Source organism: Gopherus evgoodei, chromosome 1, assembly GCF_007399415.2.
Source record: "Gopherus evgoodei ecotype Sinaloan lineage chromosome 1, rGopEvg1_v1.p, whole genome shotgun sequence".
Taxonomy (NCBI): Eukaryota; Metazoa; Chordata; order Testudines; family Testudinidae; genus Gopherus; species Gopherus evgoodei.
Genome location: NC_044322.1, coordinates 225,861,449 through 225,882,501, shown reverse-complemented (window position 1 = coordinate 225,882,501; position 21,053 = coordinate 225,861,449). Strand labels below are relative to the sequence as shown.

The following is a 21,053-nucleotide window of genomic DNA, read 5'->3' as shown; positions in this document are numbered from 1 at the left end:
AGGGTCTTAAGTCCAATCACCCCAAAGTCCAACAACCCAAAAGTCTCTGGTCAGTGCCACCCCAGAATTCAAGAGTTTATCTGCAGTTCCCCCCCACCCGCAGCCTGGGTGGAAATGAGAGGGGGAAGGTCCACACAGGGAGTTAAGGGGCACCTTACGTGGGCCAGGGCCAACTGCTCCGCCTCTCCGTGGAGTTCTGCTGCAGCCTTCACCATGACCAGCTCCACTACACCAGCTGTGCTGCTCCTCCAGCCGTCCCTGCAAACCACTTCACTCCGCTCACTGTTCCATGGGCTGCTCCAACACGCTGCAAACTGCTCCGCTCTGCTAGTGGCTTAATGATAGGTCTTCAGGCTCCCCCACTAGTTAACACAGCACTCAGTGATTTCAGCTCTTAGTAGGGGAGCTCTGGTGCACCACTGGCCCAACATGAACTCAGCTCAGCAATCTCTAGACAGGCTCCTAATGGAATCAAAATTAGTTCTACTCTTTTACAGTGGAGAGAGGAGGCAGTGCAATTGGCGTTGCAGGCCCTCAAAAGGGACTCATACCATCAGGTACACACACACCAGTCCCCAACTTCTCTCAATTCACTGGGTATTGGAACCCATGTCCCTTGTTTAGCAAGTGTCACTTAAGTTATATTGAGACATCTCTGTCATAAAGCAGTCTCGTAGTTCCTCATTCACATAACCAGCTGGCAACACTTTATTTATCCTGCCCCAATAACAAAAATTGGGGATCCCAGAGCTGTCAAAATAACCATCCCATGCTGCATTGGGCTATGCTGGGCATGCCCAGGCAAATATCTGAGAATTCACAATTCCTGAAATTCTTTCCACACTTCCCATAATTCACCACCAGATATCAGGGTAGAGCTCATCCTGACTCTGCTTACAGTGATAAATATTCATAATGGCTATTTACTGTACTGCTTAGGCCTTATGTACCCTGCAAGTACAGCCAGATTAGAGGGCCCAGATAAAACAGGAATGTCTTCCAGAGTGTCAGCAGGGCTCAATCTTGTTGATTTCAGTTGTGGGCTTGTCTCCATGATAAAACAGCACCAATTTAACAAAATGAGTTCAGAGGCTTGTAGGCATATATGCATGCATGGCCATGGCCATCCCTCACTGTCAATCTCCCAGAGAGGCCACACCTTTTTGTTGTCACATACCTAGAACAGCAGTCTGTAAAAGGGGGAAATTAGCTGTCTCTAGGGCTCAAATCCTTAGACAGGAGAGAGTAGTGAATAGTCTATAAGCCCAGGCCCTGAGGCAGGGCAAGGTACCAAACAGTCAAGGGGCTCAGGCAGGGTGGAGCACCAATAGTCTAGGGCCTCAGGAGGGTTTCTCTGATCCATGCAGTGGGGCAGAGCATCAGACAGTCTATTGCCAGATATATTGGCTCAGGCAGACAGCAGACAAACACAGGTCTCTTGGCCTTTGGTGGCATGGCAGGGGGACCCAGGCCCACCCAACTCCACCAGGCCCCAGTGGCAGAGTGTTCCACTACTGGGTCAGCAGGGATCCAGCCACAGCACACTGACCTTGGTTCAGGCAGCAACATGCCAGACTGGAGTCAGCTATTCCCAGGTTACTTCCACCCCTCCAGATGTTCCTGAGTCCCAGGGTCAATCTCCATCTCCCCAGAATACACTGCCAGTGGCAATTCCAGCAGCTCCTCAGGGTTGGCTGCATCTGGCAGCTCAGAAGAGTCCTCAGGACAGCAGATAGCTGCTCCTCACCCAGCAGCAGGGCAGAGGCATCTGTCTCCCTCAGCAGCTCCAGCCAAACTGAGCTGCAAGGCCTGCCTTTTATACTTTCTGTCCCTGTGTCACCCCCCTCTGCTTCTGGCATGGTGGGTGTGGCCTTTCTGGTTCCACCCACTGGCGGTGTTTGGCCGTCCCTTGCTGTCAATCTGAGGGAGGCCATGCCTCTTTGTTACAATGCTGACTGGGTTAAATTGGTGCAAGCCCCTCCCTGCGAACACTCTTGTTTCTGTATAAAGGAGCCCTACAGTAATTTAGGTTAGGTGATTTCTCACTGACTGGGTATAAAGCATCAGTCCTAAATCACAATAAAAGCCTCCATACAGGGGGGTTGCACCAATGGAACTAAACTGTTTGTAAACCTATGTAGTTCAGTCAGTCCAATTCCAATGTAGACAACCCCTTGTCCCTGAGTGACGTTAAAGCGTTGGACCATTTAAGGGTTTTAGCATTGCACAGGGACATGGACAAAGCCCCATTTCTGTTTCAAGGGGAAGTTGAGTTGTAGGATAGTCAAGAGGAAAGAAGATCAGACCTAGTTATTTTTGCAGCATGGATAGGACCTTATTCCTGGTAAGTTGTTACCTGGAGCAGGACTGGCAGGGTTAATATGAACAGGAAACCCCCTTTCAATATTTCCCAGAGCAAACCCACTGATCCTGCCTTTCCCAGCCTGCCTCTTCTACCAGTCTCCTGGGAGCTTCAATGACATCACAGGCAGAGCTCACTGTACTTTGGCTTGTTCCACATTAGATATTTTCAGCAGTTTTCAAATGTTTCCAAAATTGATCTAGTGAGTGAGTTTGGGCCCCAGCATCATCCTCCACTGCCTACACCCAATGTCATGACAGCCGAGGGCTGATCCAAACCCTCCTGCCAGATGTCTCTGTGAGCTGACCCAAGCGAGAGATGTGCTGACTCTTAGCTTCATGTCCAGGACAGGGTTTCTTCAAAATATAAGTGCTGCAGTTTCACAAATTCGATTATATACTTTGAAACATGCGATGTCATTCCAATTCCTGTTTCCATGTTTGGTTTGTTTTGCCTCCACATGCATGACAGCACAGTACTCACTGGGCTCATTATTGGGTTCCCCAGGTCTCCAGAACCTGTAAAATAGAGACGCTCATGTGTTAGAGATGCATCATTATAAATGTTGCAGGGGAAAGAGTTGTAGCTGATTATGATGAGGGAGAAGGAGAATTGCAACACTTGAATCAGCCACAAACACTCCTCTTCTTTCAGCACACTGTTCCCAAAAATTCATTCATAGCCTCTGTCCATGTTTCCTTTGTAAATCATATCTCTATTACAACAAAAACAATTAGTTCCAGTTGAGGGTAAGCTGCTCTCTCTCTCTCTCTCTCTCTCTCTCTCTCTCCCTCTCCATTGTGTATTAATCCTGGAACTAAGTGGAGGGTGGTAACTGGTCTCCATCCCCAGGAAATATTCACGCTGCAGTATCGTTATATGGAGTCTCATCCACCCAGCGCCACTGGCCTTTCTTCTCCTTATCAGTCAGACCAATACAGTAATTCCTTCCTTCGCTGCCTATAACTGTTCCATTTACCTGAATGAAGATGAAATCCTGGATAAAAATAAAATCAAATCTCCACCAGGTGCAGTCCCTGGGCAGACAGTGGGAGATCGGGGTCCCTGTGGGGGTGCTGGATGTGATGGATGAGGAAGCCCAGGATTGAATGAACACAGAGCCCAAACATCCTCTCCAGGGCTGCACTCTGAGTGCCCAGAGGAGCCTGACTCCCAGCAAGTTACCTGCTCAGCTTCTGTGTTGATTACCACCAGGTGGGAGCCCATCCCTGTGCAGTTCCTCTCACTGTCATCCCAGGTCATAAAGTCTTTAGAGAAGTAGTAGCAGCTGGCCTGAAAGGGCTCCCAGCCCTCAGGACAGCACATCCAGACTTGCTCTGTGAGAGAAGAGGTGAATGAACCACAGAAAATACAAATGGAAAGGACTTCTTAGATTACACCCAGTTCAGTCCTCAGGTCCAGCACAGGGTAGTCCCATCCAGTCCATCTTCATTTCACACATATCTCGAGCAATGGGGACTAACAGAGGCCTTCATGGTGAGGAAATGATTCACCACATGCAGACTAATTCTTTTTTCTCCTACTTGGTCTTTTTTATACCTAATTCTTCCCCCTAAATCCCGCCTGGTCAATTTTTTCTCTCATTGTTGCTTGCCCCCTGGAGGCACTTGTAGGCCATTAACACACACTAACTAGTTCTGTGCTGGACTGTTTCCCTTCCTGCTTCTGCACTTGCTCTGGCAGCATGTCCCTTAGTGTGTCCTCCTTCACCTTCTCCCCCTCTGTCCTTTTCCTTCAGTGTTCCTCGCTCTTCGCCTCTTCTCACTCTATACCCTACCCCTAGGTGACCTCATTCACTTCAGGTATCAGCGGGGTAGCCGTGTTAGTCTGGATCTGTAAAAACAGCAAAGAGTCCTGTGGCACCTTATAGACTAACAGACATATTGGAGCATGAGCTTTCGTGGGTGAATACCCACTTCATTGGATGCATCATAAGGCGCCACAGGACTCTTTGCTGTTTATTTACTTCAATGGCTTCATGTCTTGTCTTTGCTATGATGTTGTCTCTCACCTTTACCAGCCATTCATTTTCACCTCTCTCCATTCGACTCATGAGCTCCTGCAGAGAAACCCTCCTCTGCTTCCTTCTGTATCATAAATAACAATGTCAGTATCCCCCACTTAGACTTGTAATCTTTGTGTATATTTAACTCCTCTGTCTCTCCCGCCTTTATCCACAAATCCATCCTGCTGCTCAACACTGCCAGTCCTTTTCTCTTTCCATTGTTACTGCCAAACCCTTAGCCCATGTCTTGGCCATCTTTCTGTAATCTTGACTGCTGCACCTATCCCTCTCTGGACTCCCCAGGTTTCATACTGTGTCCCTCATATATAATATTGATGCCATTTCATCTCCCTATCCTTTCCCACTTGAGTCTCCTCCTTGGCTTTGTTCTTCTTCTGGGTCAGATTAAAATCCCTCACCCTGACCTTCAGGGGCCTCCACAACTCTGCCCCGTCTCCATCTCATCTATAGTTACTTTCTACTCCTATATTCAGCCACTTCAGCTTATCTCATCACTCTCCTGGTCTTCTTCCACAAATAGCTCTGCACCTTCTCTTGCTGTGGCCTCGAAACCTGGAATATCCTCCTTGACCTCCACATGCTCCTGCCTTAAATCACTCCTCGAAACTCATTCCTTTCAGTCAGTCTTCCACCCTTGCCCTCTCTTCCGACTGCCTCTAATTTGCCATATTATGGTGGAGTGGTCACAAAGCCATAGTTAAGGATGCATCATAGATTTGTGTTTAATGGAGAATAATGGGGCCCCTGCTGATTCTAATGTCAACACCGACTTCAGCATTGCTAGTTTGAAAGTGCCCAATTAATTGATGAGGCCATCCTTTACTACGTATTGCCATATGTCTTTTATGTGTCACAGCACATTTTCCAAGTTGCAGTGGCTTCATTTAATTGAACTTGGCATTTCTCCATGTAAGAACACTCACTGCAGTCACTGTGTTCTTCACTACAATGGCATTGTTCTTTGCAAAGCTCTGCATTATTTGCTTTTATATTTTTCATGTCCAGTTTAAACAGTTTCTTTTAAAACTAGGAAAATTCACAGAGAAAAATCTTTCTTAATGTTAATTATCATTGCTCTGTTCTACATTCTTCTCAAGGGCTGACAAAGAGTTCAGGCCAACAACCACACTTCTGTTTCTCTACAGACACCAAGAGAAAACTTTACAACTCTTACCTATTACTGTCCTCCTTCCACACCAACAGCTTCAAAAAGCTTTAACTCCGACATACACAGAAGGAAAACACATAAGTTCCATAGATTCATAGAATTTAAGGCCATTAGATCATTTAGTCTGACCTCCTGTCTCCTGTATGTCACAGTCCCTAGAATTTCATCATTACCCCTCTATCGAGCCTGAGAAATTGTGTGTGACTTATTAAGAGATCAACTTTTAATTGACATGCAAAACTGTGACTGGACAATCTGTACCTCTACATCCAATGAGGACACGATCCCTATTGCAAACTCTTGCCTTCTTCACAAGGTCTTGTTCGGCCACTACTACTCACATTGAGTCACCTAGTAGAAAGAACCCTGGACGGGAGTTCTAGGTTCTGTTCCCAGTTTTGCCACTGGCCTTCTGGCTGACCTTGTGTAAAACCCTTGCCTCAGTTTCCTCATTTGCAATTTGAGGACAATGATACTGCCCACCTTCACAAAGAGCTTTGAAACCTACGGATAAAAAAGCAGTATACAAGAGCTGAGCAGACGTAGTAGTACCTTACTCCACAAGGAGGCTGATTGAAGTGAATGGGACTATTTCTGAAGTAAGGTATAATGGGCTGTGAATAAAGAGGCAGACTAGTCCACTGTCTGATAGTCAGCTGGACTGCTCTGTTGATAAATGAATGTATAAGGTCACTGTTAAAGTTTGCATCTGACAATGTGAGTATTCACCCACAAAAGCTTATGCTCTGATATGTCTGTTAGTCTATAAGGTGCCACAGGACTCTGTCGCATTTTACAGATCCAGACTAACATGGCTACCCCTCTGATACTTGTAAAAGTTTAGTGACTCATAGTTTGGGCATTAGAGCACATCAGATTGTAAAAGCAGCAAAGAATCCTGTGGCACCTTATAGACTAACAGACGTTTTGGAGCATGAGCTTTCGTGGGTGAATACCCACTTCGTCAGATGCATGTAGTGGAAATTTCCAGGGGCAGGTACATATATGCAAGCAAGCTAGAGATAACGAGGTTAGTTCAGTCAGGGAGGTTGAGGCTCTGTTCTAGCAGTTGAGGTGTGAAAACCAAGGGAGGAGAAACTGGTTTTGTAGTTGGCAAGCCATTCACAGTCTTTGTTTAATCCTCAGCTGATGGTGTCAAATTTGCAGATGAACTGAAGCTCAGCAGTTTCTCTTTGAAGTCTGGTCCTGAAGTTTTTTTGCTGCAGGATGGCCACCTTAAGGTCTGCTATAGTGTGGCCAGGGAGGTTGAAGTGTTCTCCTACAGGTTTTTGTATATTGCCAGTCCTAATATCTGATTTGTGTCAATTTATCCTTTACCATAGAGACTGTCCAGTTTGGCCGATGTACGTAGCAGAGGGGCATTGCTGGTATATGATGGCGTATATTACATTAGTGAATGTGCAGGTGAATGAACCGGTGATGGAGTGGCTGATCCGGTTAGGTCCTGTGATGGTGTCGCTGGTGTAGATATGTGGGCAGAGATGGCATCGAGGTTTGTTGCATGGATTGGTTCCTGAGCTAGAGTTACTATGGTGCGGTGTGCAGTTACTGGTGAGAATATGTTTCAGGTTGGCAGGTTGTCTGTGGGTGAGGACTGGACTGCCACCCAAGGCCTGTGAAAGTGTGGGATCATTGTCTAGGATCGGTTGTAGATCCCTGATGATGCGTTGGAGGGGTTTTAGCTGAGGACTGTATGTGATGGCCAGTGGAGTCCTGTTGGTTTCTTTCTTGGGTTTGTCTTGCAGTAGGAGGCTTCTGGGTACACGTCTGGCTCTGTTGATCTGTTTCCTTATTTCCTCATGTGGGTATTGTAGTTTTGAGAATGCTTGGTGGAGATTTTGTAGGTGTTGGTCTCCGTCTGAGGGTTTAGAGCAGATGCGGTTGTACCTCAGTGCTTGGCTGTAGACAATGGATCGTGTGATGTGCCCGGGATGAAAGCTGGAGGCATAAAGGTAGGCATAGCGGTCGGTAGGTTTTCGGTGTAGGGTGGTGTTAATGTGACCATCACTTATTTGCACCGTGGTTTCTAGGAAGTGGACCTCCCATGTAGATTGGTCCAGGCTGATGTAGATGGTGGGGTGGAAGCTGTTGAAATCATGGTGGAATTTTTCCAGAGTCTCCTTCCCATGGGTCCAGATGATGAAGATGTCATCAATGTAGCGTAGATAGAGAAGGGGCGTGAGTGGACGAGAGCTGAGGAAGCTTTGTTCCAGGTCGGCCATAAAAATATTGGCATATTGTGGGGCCATGCGGGTGTCCATTAGCGGTGCCACTGATCTGGATATATATATTGTCATCAAATTTGAAATAGTTGTGTGTGAGAATAAAGGCACAGAGCTCAGCAGCCAGTTGTGCTGTGGCATCATCAGGGATACTGTTCCTGACAGCTTGTATTCCATCTGTGTGTGGGATGTTTGTGTAGAGATCCTCTACATCCATGGTGGCTAGGATGGTGTTTTCTGGAAGGTCACCAATGCATTGTAGTTTCCTCAGGAAATCAGTGGTGTCACGGAGATAGCTGGGAGTGCTGGTGGCATAGGTTCTGAGTAGAGAGTCCACATATCCAGACAGTCTTTCAGTGAGAGTGCCAATGCCTTAGATGATGGGGCGTCCAGGATTTCCGGGTTTGTGGATCTTGGGTAGTAGATAGAATAACCCTGGTCGGGGCTCTAAGGGTATGTTGATTTGTTCCAGTGTTAGTGTAGCGAGTGTCCTGAGTAGATGGTGCAGTTTCTTAGTGTATTCCTCAGTGGGATCTAAGGGAAGCGACCTGTAGAATTTGGTATTGGAGAGTTGTCTGGCTGCCTCCTTTTGGTAGTCAGACCTGTTCATGATGACAACAGCACCTCCTTTATCAGCCTCTTTGATGATAATGTCAGGGTGGTTTCTGAGGCTGTGGATGGCATTGAGTTCTGCACGACTTAGGTTATGAGGCAAGCGATGTTGTTTTTCCACAGTTTCTGCCTGTGCACGTCGGCGGAAGCATTCAATGTATAGGTCCAGACTGTCATTTCGACCCTCAGAAGGAGTCCATGTGGAGTTCTTCTTCCTGTGCTGTTGGTGGGAGGGTACCTGTGTATCAGTGCGCTGTTCAGTGTTATCCTGAAAGTATTCTTTAAGTCGGAGATGGCGAAAGTAGGTTTCCAGATCACTCCAGAACTGTATCGTGTTGGTGGGAGTGGCAGGGCAGAAAGAGAATCCCCGAGATAGGACAGACTTTTCTTCTGAGCTGAGTGTGTAGTTGGATAGATTGACGATATTGCTCGGTGGGTTAGGGGTACCATGGTTGTGGCCCCATGTGGGTTCATTCACCTGAACGTCCACCAATGTAATATACGCCATCATATGCCAGCAATGCCCCCTGCTATGTACATCGGCCAAACTGGACAGTCTCTATGGAAAAGGATAAATGGACACAAATCAGATATTAGGACTGGCAATATATAAAAACCTGTAGGAGAACACTTCAACCTCCCTGGCCACACTATCGCAGACCTTAAGGTGGCCATCCTGCAGCAAAAAAACTTCAGGACCAGACTTCAAAGAGAAACTGCTGAGCTTCAGTTCATCTGCAAATTTGACACCATCAGCTGAGGATTAAACAAAGACTGTGAATGGCTTGCCAACTACAAAACCAGTTTCTCCTACCTTGGTTTTCACACCTCAACTGCTAGAACAGGGCCTCATCCTCCCTGATTGAACTAACCTCATTATCTCTAGCTTGCTTGCATATATGTACCTGCCCCTGGAAATTTCCACTACATGCATCCGACAAAGTGGTAATTCACCCACGAAAGCTCATGCTCCAAAACATCTGTTAGTCTATAAGGTGCCACAGGATTCTTTGCTGCTTTTACAGATCCAGACTAACACGGCTACCCCTCTGATATCAGATTGTAGTCACAGACTTAGAATATAAAATATTTAAACACTTAGCGTGAAATCCTGGTTCCATTAAAGTCAGTGGCAAAACTCATATTGACTTCAATAGGGCCATGATTTCAACCTGTTTATTTTTATGGAGATATATGTTTAAAGTATAACTCCTTGTAAGATATGATTGTCTTTTGGGATTTCTTAGAGGAAAAAGAAAACATTTTTAACTTCTGCCTCTCTCTTGTATGTAGAGCTGGGTGAAAGTTTTTAAATACAACTTTCGTTCACCAAAAAATGCAGATTTAGATCAGAGGAAACATTTTGAGAATTTGTGTCAAATTAAATTCTTGTTTTAAATTTTGCATCAGTTTTTGTTTAATAAATCTTTAAAAACTCAAACAATGAAATGTTTCATTTCAGGTCAATCAAATCGTTTTTTTGACCTAATATGAATTTTTTCAACTTTTTTGATGTGCCTAGTGTGACAGACCCAGACCAGTGGGGTACAGGAGTCTGGTTGAGAGCAAATATACTGGTCACTGGATGAGTAGTTTTCTGTTCCCTGAGTGACCAGAGCAGGGGCTGCACTAGAGTAATCAGGAACCTGCTAGAACCAATTAAAGCAGACAGGCTGATTAGATCACCTGCAGCCAATCAAGGCAGGCTAATCAGGGCACCTGGGTTTAAAAAGGAGCTCACTCCAGTCAGGCAGGGAGAAGCCAGAGGAGAGGAAGTGCGTGTGAGGAGCTGGGAGCAAGAGGCACAAGGAGCTGAGAGGGAGAAGGAGAGGGTGTGCTGCTGGAGGACTAAGGAGTACAAGCCTTATCAAACACCAGGAGGAAGGTCCTGTGGTGAGGATAAAGAAAGTGTTTGGAGGAGGCCATGGGGAAGTAGCCCAGGGAGTTGTAGCTGTCCTGTAGCTGTTACAAGAGGTACTATAGACAGCTACAATTCACAGGGCCCTGGGCTGGAACCTGGAGTAGAGGGCGGGCCCAGGTTCCCCCCAAACCTCCCAACTCCTGATCAGACACAGGAGGAGTTGATCCGGACTGTGGGGAAGATCACTGAGGTGAGCAAATCTGCAAAAAGCGCAAAACCCACCAAGGTAGAGGAGGAACTTTGTCACACTAGTAAAACAAAAACTCAGTTATTCACACAGCTCTCCTTATATTTAAGTTTGAGTTAAGGCTGTGTAAATTACGAAAAGGAGACATTTGTTAAAAGTTATTCTTTACAGTGGACAAAAAAAAAGAATTTCTATCCCAAGGGAAAAATGATATTTTGACATTTGTATTCATCCTCAGTCAGGATGAAAATTGAAATATTGAAACTTTAAGGAACAAAACGTTCTGAAAAAATTTGACTCAGTAATACCAAACATTTCATTTTGACATTTTCAATTGAAACAAAATATTTAGCCATTCCCAAACCAAAACCTTTAATTTTGAAATTCTCCTTAAATAGACCTTCATTACCATCTCAGCAAAAACAGCACCTCCTACTGAGTCTCCAGCACCATTCCCTCCAGCTCTCACTCTGTTACTGCCTATTTACCCATTCATGTAACTCAGGGCTCAGCTGGCTGGTTTGTGTGATCTCGCTTGGTTACCAGCCCCACCCAAGGTGAGGATCTCTTCAGGCTACACAGGAGTTTGAATCAGATTCCAGGTCCCAGAAAAAATGGGAATTGCATGTGGTGGGGAGTCATTTCTGCTGACTTTCATTCATACTGACCTTTCCCTTCCTGACCATCTGAAACACAAGTTTTTTCCTTCAGATACTGGCGCAGCCAAGACAGTTTCTCTTGCTCTTTGTGCCATGTCCTAGTGTCCCAACGCCAGGTAACTACAGACACAGAGAGAGTGAAAACCAGAATTACAGCACTAGCCTGTGGAAGAGGGGGACCAGATCTGCAGGATGAGAACAAACTCTTGGTCTGTCTCTTGCCAAGTGCCTCACAGGAAGGCAATGTAACTGCTCCTCATAAATGTATCCAGCCCCATCTTTAAACCCTGTTATTGTTTCTGACTCAGTGACCCCCTGCAGCAGTGAGTTCCACCAGCCGTCCATATGCCCGGTGAATGTGAATTTCCCTTTACTCGTTCTGAATGTACCAGCCATTCATTTCACTGGGAACCTCTTTATTTCTGTAAGTTAAGGGCTGAGGGAAAAAGCAAGACAGATCCTTTCACAGCACCCCCCATGAGGAGAACCAATCCCCCTTAGAGCTGTACAGTCCCTGCTTATTGCATCTTATCTGATGTCCTTTCCAATCCAGCTCAATAAGCAGCAGCCAGAACTCACCGAGGATGCTGGAGATGAAACAGGCACTGAGGATCAGGATGGAGATCACAGCAATGACCCAGGGGCTCATCCAGGGGCAGCATCCCCTCTTCTCTGCAGGGGCTGAAATACACCAGGCAGCAATCACACAGACCAGAGCCAAAGGAGCAGGAGGGCCCAGGAGGCCCAACAACCCCAGCGGGTCTGTTTCTAGCACAGTGACTGGAGGCATTGCATAGGTTTTCCTCTCTTCTGTGTGCTCACAGGAACCATCTCTTCTTCTCCCCATTTTCTCTTTTGTCTTTCCTTTTCTTCTACTTCTGCCTCTTCCCTCAACTCTCTCCTCACTGTCTGTTCCTTCACTGCTTCTCTCTTCCATTTCTTCCTTTCCCCAAATTTCACTCTTGCTCCCCTTCTTTGCTTTGGCTTTTCTCTCCTCTCTCCCCTGCCAATTTCCTTGCCATTTTACCCCTAGTTCTTGTGTTTCTCTCTCTCCTTCCTTTCCCTCTCTGCCCCTCTATTTCATCCTCTGTCTCCTTGGATTACCCATTTCCATAAGGCACTTCTATTGATCTGACTTATCCATCAGTCCTTGGCCATTCCCTTTTCCAGACGTCATTACCACCATCCACCCCCCAGCAGAGCAGAGATAAATTTCCCCTTGTCACCTGCACTTCCAGGGCTGGTTTCCCCCGCTGGGCTCATGGTCTCTCCCAGACGTCGCCTTCCCTGTCAGTGAGTTCGGGTTTCACATGTAGTCACGAGCATGGAGACGCTGAGCTGAGGAATTGGTGTATTTGGAGGTGGCCAGACACAAACAAGGAGTATATAAATTCTCTGCTGGGGCTGGCAAGCAGCACCGGAGTTTGAGGAACCCCACTGAGTGTGCACAAGGGGAAGCTGGGGGTTTGCTGCCTTCTTATCGCATGGGAAAAATATTGAGAGAGGAACACGAAGTGAAACTAAAATGAGCCAAACATGAACTTCGAAAAGATATGTAGAGAAGGAACCTCTCTCCTCTGCACCCCACAGAACTTCATGGTCCCCTCATCCCAAAGTCAGTGGGACTCCCTGTGCAGATCTCCTCAGTGGCTTCAGCAAGCCGTCTCTGACTCACTTTTCCCCTAGACCTCACCAATAACTCTTTAGTCCAGGATTGGCTTATGAGACATGGAGATAGGGTGACCAGATGTCCCAGTTTTATAGGGATAGTACTGATTTTTGGGTCTTTTTCTTATATAGGCTCCTATTACCCCCCACCCCGTCCTGATTTTTCACATTTGCTGTCTGGCACCTGTAGTGAGGCACCCTGGCTCCCAGCTGCGCCTGAGAGGACCGAGCCTCTGCAGCCTTCAACGTGGGAGGAGCCACCGCCACCTGTTCCCGCTCCCCGGAAGTCAAGGGGCAGGACAGGAAGTATAAAAGCACAGCCCCGGCACTCACTTGGAGGCTGGCTGCCGAAGAGACCAGACGTGGGTGGCCGAGCTCCTGCCTGGCCTGAGCTTCCCCGTGCCCGGTATCCTGAGGAGCTGCCTGAGCTTCCCCGTGCCCGGTATCCTGAGGAGCTGCCTGAGCTTCCCCATGCCCGGTATCCTGAGGAGGACTGGCCGAGCCTGCCCCGTGCCCGATATCCTGAGGAGCTGCCTGAGCTTCCCTGTGCCCGGTATCTTGAGGAACCCATGGCCTGGGACCCCTCAGACGACGCTGGCGAGCGACAGGTACCCAGAGAGGGGGAAGTCAGAAGTGGCCCGGGGGTAGCCGACCCTGGTTTGGCTCCCGAAGAGCCTGAACCAATGTCAGTGTGTTGTGGCCAGGATCCCCACTGACAGCAGCGAGTCTTGGCCGCTGCTAGGGCCCGGGCCGGAACGTAGTGGAGTGGGAGGGCCTGCGTTCCCCTGCCACCCATCCAAGGGTGGCAGACTCCCCCTCTCGCTGGCCTGAGGAGGCCATTCTCGTAGGCTTAGAGACTATTTGCTCAGCCCCTGCTGAAGGGCCTGAGCTTTGAACTGCTTATTGCCCCGCCCTGACCCAGGGCTTGGGCTTAGAGACTATTTGTTTGTTTAACCCCTACTGAAGGGCCGGAACCTGGAACTCTTTGCTGCCTGTAGTGAGGTGCCCTGACTCCCAGCTGTGCCTGAGAGGGCCGAGCCCCAACACCGGACAGTTACACGTGGTGCCTTCTCTGACGAGCCCTGCCCAGGATGTGGGTGCGGGCTCTCGACTCAGGTGAGAAGGGGGCTGGGGGTGAGAGACTCCCCTCCCGAGAGATGGATCTTTCCCAGCTCCTTGTGCTCGTGACCGAGACTCAAGAGCGACAGCAGGCAGCCCAGTCGCAGCAACAGCAGAAGCAGCAGGCCACCCACCTCCAACAACAACAGCAACTTGTCAAGCAGCTGGGAACACAGTAGCACCAGCTACTCCAAGAGCTGATCACCCAGCACCAGGAGTTCCAATGCCAATGCCTCCAGCACCTCACGGCAGCTCGGTCCGCGCCAGAGGGAGTCCAGCCAGGGGGCACGGAGATGGGGGGGCGGCCCAGTCCCTCGATCCGGCTGATGAAGGTGGGCCCCGGCGATGACCCCGAAGCTTTCCTCATCACGTTCGAGCGGATGGCTGTCATCGCAGGGTGGGCCCACGATTGGTGGGCTGCCATCCTGGCCCCCTACCTGACAGGGACTGCCCAGGTGGTCTATCGCGGCCTGTTTTCAGAGGCAGCCCAGGATTACGACCAGGTGAAGGCTGCGATCCTAAATGCCCTAAATGTGAGTCTGGAGACGTTCTGACAGCGATTTAGGAGCTTGGCCTACCCTTCCGGGGCCCGGCCCCGTATGGTGGCCCAGGAACTCCGTGAGACCTGTAAGCGCTGGTTGCAGCCAGAATGACGGACGATGGAGGAGCTAATGGAGCAAGTGATGCTCGAACAGTTCACCCACATCCTTCCCCCACGGGGAAGGGCCTGGGTCCTCCGCCATCGGCCTGCGACCCTGGCCGCCGCCATCTCATGGATGGAGGACTTCCTCACGGCCGAAGTACTGGTGGGCCCGGCGGTTCAAGCAGCCCCATCGGGGGCAGAGTGCCCTAGCTCTGAGAAGAAGACGGTGCTCATCCGGGCTGACGGACAAGTTTCAGGTCAGGGGGTGGAGGCCCGGACCCACAACACAGCGCCCCCCGGCCTATCTGCTCGGACCCCGACTCCAACAGCGAGGGAGGGCCCCCGGAGTCCTCTGGCGGACAATCCCGGGGCCCGGCCCCGGTCCGGACAAACAGACTGGGGGCCCTGTTTCTCCTGCGGGGAATGTGTCCACCTACAGCGGGACTGCCCCAGACTCGAGTCCGCTTTTGGCCAGGTCTGTTCAGGGAAGCCCGTGCCTGCTGGTCCCAGTCAGCCAAGATCACTGTGCCCGTGATAGTTGAGGAGTACCCGATGACGGCCCTCCTCGACTCGGGCTGTGGACAGACATTGATCGGGCAACGGTTGGGTCCCCTGGTTGATGCACGCCTGGGAAAAATCCAGCTACAGTGCATCCACGGTGACATCTGACCTTACCCCAGCACCCAGACCTAACTGACGATTGATGGGGTCACCCGGTTGATGGTGGTGGGCCTCGCACCGTGGCTCTCCTATCCGGTGATCCTGGGCCGGGACTAGCTGGAGTTTCCTGCAGTCCTGCGCCACCACACCGGGGATGGCCCGGAGCCCATGCCAGCCTTGGAAGGGGAGGCCCCAGAAGCCGAGGAAGACGAGCCGGAAGCACCTGACCCCGCCGGCCAGCTGGAAGGAGTGGGGGACATCGGCCCGGGAGTGGTGGAGGATCCCTCGGCCCCCACAGACTTTTGCCGAGACCAAAGGGCCGACCCTACCCTCAAGCAGGCATATGAACAACTAGCCACCGTGGATGGAACCATCCTCAATCCTGGCCGGGCGGCGCAGTGGCCGCATTTTGAGATGCAACAAGATTGCCTGTATCGGATCGAGAAAGATCCACACACCGGGGAGCCCCGGACCCAACTCCTCGTGCCCCAATGTCATCGGTGGGCGGTCCTGAAGCTGGCCCACAACGTCCCAGCCGCTGGACACCTGGGTCATGAAAAGACACTGGCCTGGATCCTAAGGGGCTTCTTTTGGCCGGGTATACATCAGGAAGTAAAACACTACTGCAACTCCTGCCCTGAGTGCCAACTGGCCGCCCCCACCAGAACGCCCAAGGCCCCCTTAGTGCCCATGCCCGTAATCGAGACCACCTTTGAGCGCGTGGCTATGGATCTAGTGGGGCCTCTCCCCAAGAGCATCGCGGGGTTTCAGTACATCCTGGTTATGTTGGACTATGCCACCCGGTTTCCCGAGGTGATTCCCTAGTGAAGCATCACAGCCTGCACTATCGCAGGTGAATTGGTGAAGGTCTTCGCCCGTGTCGGCCTGCCCCAGGAGATCCTCATGGACCAGGGGACCAACTTTACCTCGCGATTACTACGCCAAGTATGTGAACTGGCGATCAAGCAACTGCAGACGTCGGTATATCATCCCCAGACCGATGAATTGGTCGAAAGGTTCAATCGGACCTTAAAGGACAGGCTGTGCAGATTTCCGCTGCAGGACCTCTGCCAGTGGGACCAGCTACTACCACCCTTGCTTTTAGTGGTACGAGAGGTCCCCCAATCGTCGACCACATTTTTGCCATTTGAACTGCTGTACAGCCGCCACCCCTGGGGCCTCTTGGACCTAATGCGGGAAACCTGGGAGCAAGCCTCATGCCCCGCCCAAGGCCTTTTGAAGTACGTGATCCAGCTGCAGGAGCATCTTAGGCAGGCGGGTGCCCTGGCCCGAGAGAATTTGAAAGCCGCCCAAGAAACAAAGGCCCAGAGTTACAATCAGGGCACACAGACCCACGACTTTCAACCCGCGGACCGGGTCCTTCTCCTTCTTCCCTCCAACGAATCCAAGCTCCTGGCTCGGTGGCAAGGACCATATGAGGTGGTTAGAAAAGTGGGCCCAGTTACCTATGAAATCAACCAGCCTGACTGGCGAAAGAAGCTGCAGCGATACCACATTAATCTTCTCAAGCCGTGGCGGGAACGAAAAGGTCTTCTAATTAACCTCTACCCACCAGAACCAGAGCTAGGACCTCAGGTAACTCACACTGAGGACCTGGAGGGACCCCAGCTTGGGGAGACACTGACGGAGATACAGCTTAAGCAAACCCGGTGCCTCCTGCAAGCATTTTCCCGCACTTTCACAGCCCAACCGGGATACAGCACCCTGGTATACCATATGATTCGGACAGAGCCTGGAGTGGTCGTCTGGAGCGCGACCCGGCCCCTGCCATACCATAGGAGGTGTGTCGTTGTTGAGGAGATCTGGAATATGTTGGACCTGGGGGTGACTGAACCCTCGCAGAGCGAGTGGCGTAGCCCCGTGGTGTTGGTCCCGAAGCCCAATGGCTCCCAGCAATTCTGCATCGACTTCAGGCACGTCAACACCCTCTCCAAATTTGATCCATACCCCATGCCCCGGATAGACGAGCTCTTGGCCCAGTTAGGAGAGGCCTGTTATATCACTACCCTGGATCTGAGTAAGGGATACTGGCAGATCCCCCTCGATCCGGCTTCCCAGGAGAAGACTGCCTTCGCCACTCCTACGGGCCTCTATCAGTTTACCCAGATGCCCTTCGGCCTCCATGGGGCCCCGGCCACATTCCAGTGCCTGATGGACCGCCTCCTCCGACCGCATCAAGACTATGCTGCGGCCTATCTGGATGACATGGTCATTTACAACCGCTACTGGGAGAACCACTTAGAGCGGTCTCGGCGGTCCTGAGGTCCCTGCGGGCAGCCGAGTTAACGGCCTACCCGAAGAAATGCCGCATTGGCTGGCAAGAAACCACCTACCTGGGGTACACCATTGGAAATGGATAGGTAAAACCCCTCGTGGACAAGGTTCAGGCCATTGCAGCCTGTCCCCTGCCAGCCATGAAACACCAAGTACGTCAATTCTTGGGGCTGGTCGGGTATTATCGACGGTTCATTCCCCAGTTCGCAGCGATCGCCACTCCCTTGACGGGGCTCCTAACCAAGGACCGCCCACGACAAGTGAAATGGACCCCCGAGTGTGACGAGGCCTTTCGAACGCTGAAAGCAAGTCTGTGCCGTGAGCCGGTCCTATATAGCCCCGATTTTGACCAGCCGTTCATCCTACAGGCGGACACCTCAGAGGTGGGGCTTGGGGCTGTCCTCTCCCAAGAGGTGGACGGGGAAGAGCATCCTGTCCTCTACATCAGCCGGAAGCTGTTCCCCCGAGAAGAAAATTACGCGGTGGTTGAGAAGGAAGCCCTCGCGGCGAAGTGGGCTTGCGATGCCCTGTGATACTGCCTCCTTGGGGCCCCGTTCACCTTGGTCACCGACCACGCTGCGCTCCAGTGGTTGGCCCGCATGAAGGACCATAACATGTGGCTGCAGCTCTGGTACCTGGCGCTGCAGCCCTATGCCTTCACTGTTCACCATAGGGCCGGGAAGGATCATGCCAACGCGGACTTCCTTTCCAGCCTGGGGGGTATGGAAGGTTCTGGCCCCGCTCCATGGGAGCCAGCCTTGAGGTGGGGGACGTGTAGTGAGGCGCCCTGGCTCCCAGCTGCACCTGAGAGGGCCGAGCCCCTGCAGACTCCAATGTGGGCGGAGCCACTGCCGCCTGTTCCCGCCCCCCAAGAAGTCAAGGGGTGGGACAGGAAGTATAAAAGCACAGCCCCGGCGCTCACTTGGAGGCCGACAGCCGAAGAGAATAGACTCGGGTGTCCAAGCTCCTGCCCAGCCTGAGCTTCCCCGTGCCTGGTATCCTGAGGAGCTGTCTGAGCTTCCCCGTGCCCGGTATCCTGAGGGGGACTGGCCGAGCCTGCCCCGTTCCTGGTATCCTGAGGAGCTGCCTGAGCTTCCCTGTGCCCCGTATCCTGAGGAACCCATGGTCTGGGACCCACCGGAAGATGCCGGCGAGACACAGGTACCCAGAGAGGGGGAGGTCGGAAGTGGCCCGGGGGTAGCCGACCCTGGTTTGGCTCCTGAAGAGCCTGAACCAATGTCAGTGTGTTGTGGCCAGGATCCCCACTGACAGCAGCGAGTCTTGGCCGCTGCTAGGGCCCCGGGCCGGGACGCAGTGGAGTGGGAGGGCCTGCGTTCCCCCTGCCACCTGTCCAGGGGTGGCAGACTCCCCCTCTCGCTGGCCTGAGGAGGCCATTCTCGTAGGCTTAGAGACTATTTGCTCAGCCCCTGCTGAAGGGCCTGAGCTTTGAACTGCTTATTGCCCCGCCCTGACCCAGGGCTTGGGCTTAGAGACTATTTGTTTGCCAAACCCCTGCTGAGGGGCTTGAGCTCTGAACTGCTTATTGCCCCACCCTGACCCAGGGCCTGGATTTAGAGACTAATTGTTTGCTCAGCCCCTGCTGAAGGGCCTGAGCTCTGAACTGCTTATTGCCCCGCCCTGATCCAGGGCCTGGGCTTATCAACTATTTGTTTGTTTAACCCCTGCTGAAGGGCTGGACCTGGAACTCTTTGCCGCCTGTAGTGAGGTGCCCTGACTCCCAGCTGTGCCTGAGAGGGCCAAGCCCCAACACTGGACAGTTTCATCACCCTACGTGGAGAGTGACACACATCCTCTCCTATGGGCCCTTTAGGGTTTCCTCGGAGTAGATAATGTCAGCCTGGGCTCTACTACTCATCCTACCTCTTATACTTGGAGATGAGAATCCTTTTTGATGGTGTCCCCTGAACAGGCACTGGCTGTGAAAGCACTGGCAGCTTGACTCCAATGGCACTGCCGTACTTGGATGGATGGTGGCTGGAGGAGAGGAGGGTGAGATGTAGGAGACCCAGGACCCAAGAAAGACACAGGGCCTCCGACAGGGTGGCCTAGACATCCATCTGATCCCTTGTGGGGCTCTCAAGAGCTGGATTTCAGCCCCACAACCCATAGGCACAGACTTCTACTTGCACTGGTGGGTGCTCGACCCCATCTGCCCCTGGTTCCGGCCTGAGTCCACCCCTTCACCCCAAATCTGCCCCTTCACTGCCCCTATTTTTACTCCTTTCCCAACTCCCTACGCCAGCCCCACCTCTTCCCTGCCACCTCTCCTAAGTGTGCCACTTTCCCGCTCCTCCCCTCTCTCTCACAGAGTTCACTATGCCACCAAACAGCTTTTTGGAGGCGGCAAGCACTGTGAGGCAGGTGGAGGAGTGGGGACGTGGCACGCTCAGGGGAGGAGGCGGATGCAGAGGCGGGGGGGCAGGGAGGGGAGCTTGGCTGCCAGTGGGTACAGAGCACCCACTAATTTTTCCCTGTGGGTGCTCCATCTTCAGAGTGCCCATGGAGTCAGTGCCTATACCACAACCTCTTTTGATCACTGGGGGGGAACAAGTCCCACTAGCTGAAGCAACTGCTAGGGAGGGAGTCCTGAATGAAACATAGCCCCATTAGATCCCTTACAGGATGTCCCAGGAGTAAGTCTTTGTGCACTAGCTGTGTGACAGGGGATGGATCACTTGATGATTACCTGTTCTGTTCATTCGCTCCGGAGCACCTAGCATTGGCCACTGTTGGAAGACAGGATACTGGGCTAGATGGGCCTTTGGTCTGACCCAGTATGACCGTTCTTATGGTAGGGATGCCATGATGAAGCTGTGTGGGAAGCCTTTGATTGAAGCAGCAGATTGTGCTGCAGGGCAGGACTGAGGGGCATTGGCAGAGCTGTGTGGTAAACCCAGAACTGGAATAGCGGCGGGCTGCAGGGAAGGATTGAAGGGCATTGACAGAGCTGGGGCCCAGGCCATAGGAGGACAAGCAAGAGCCATGCTGCTCAACACGAATGAGGGATAATGGGTAAGATTTCATCCCAGCACATTGGGAACTCGAACTTTGTAGGAGGTCAAGCTTGGTGCCCAGGAATTAACCATCTTAGGTTCTGTGTATTAAGATGTGACTTTATTAAGATAAAGACGTCAATAGATACAGCCTCAAAGTGACCATGTATGAAAGGCAACTTTAAAGTATTCAAAGAAAAAAAGATAGGACCCCACCAGGAGAGAACCACCTACACAGCATCAGACGTTCGACCTCCAAATTCATTAACAGGACTGACCTCTTCAAAGGAAGTGGTGGAAACCACATTGCTCAAGTAATTCGAAGCAGAATGAGATAAGGAAGTTGCTGCAGGAACCAACCCTGTCCTGGCTCCCACGTGGGATGAGAACTAAAAGATCTTTTCAAGGCCTTGGAGGTACAGTCTTAGGATCAGGGTGTCAGTTGACATTGTGCC

At 51.2% G+C, this 21,053-nt stretch overlaps 1 protein-coding gene across 2 annotated transcripts; it reads right to left on the bottom strand.

Annotated features, from left to right (window-relative positions):
* Positions 1 to 729: 729 nt before the first annotated feature.
* On the bottom strand, positions 730 to 12,487 carry LOC115646785 (C-type lectin domain family 6 member A-like). 2 transcript variants are annotated; one of them, XM_030553091.1, is made up of 6 exons: positions 12,426 to 12,487; positions 11,779 to 11,880; positions 11,209 to 11,319; positions 3,548 to 3,699; positions 3,226 to 3,359; positions 730 to 2,880 (listed from the first exon to the last, which is right to left on the bottom strand). In XM_030553091.1, exons 1-6 carry the CDS (start codon positions 12,460 to 12,462, stop codon positions 2,721 to 2,723), a joined length of 696 nt encoding a protein of 231 aa, XP_030408951.1. In that variant the 5' UTR covers positions 12,463 to 12,487; the 3' UTR covers positions 730 to 2,720. The 2 variants fall into 2 exon arrangements, with proteins under 2 accessions (XP_030408951.1, XP_030408960.1); XM_030553100.1 differs by lacking the exon at positions 3,226 to 3,359 and having other exon boundaries at positions 2,774 to 2,880.
* Between the last annotated feature and the right edge of the window lie 8,566 nt (positions 12,488 to 21,053).

Excerpts from the sequence above, each read along its gene's own strand:
- LOC115646785 (XM_030553091.1), bottom strand. The coding sequence starts at position 12,462 with ATGAGCCCAGCGGGGGAAACCAGCCCTGGAAGTGCAG. Across the intron at positions 3,700-11,208 it reads AGATGGTCAGGAAGGGAAAG|AGCAAGTCTGGATGTGCTGT; the intron begins GTCAGTATGAAT and ends CTTCTCTCACAG. Across the intron at positions 2,881-3,225 it reads CCATATAACGATACTGCAGC|GTTCTGGAGACCTGGGGAAC; the intron begins GTGAATATTTCC and ends TCTATTTTACAG.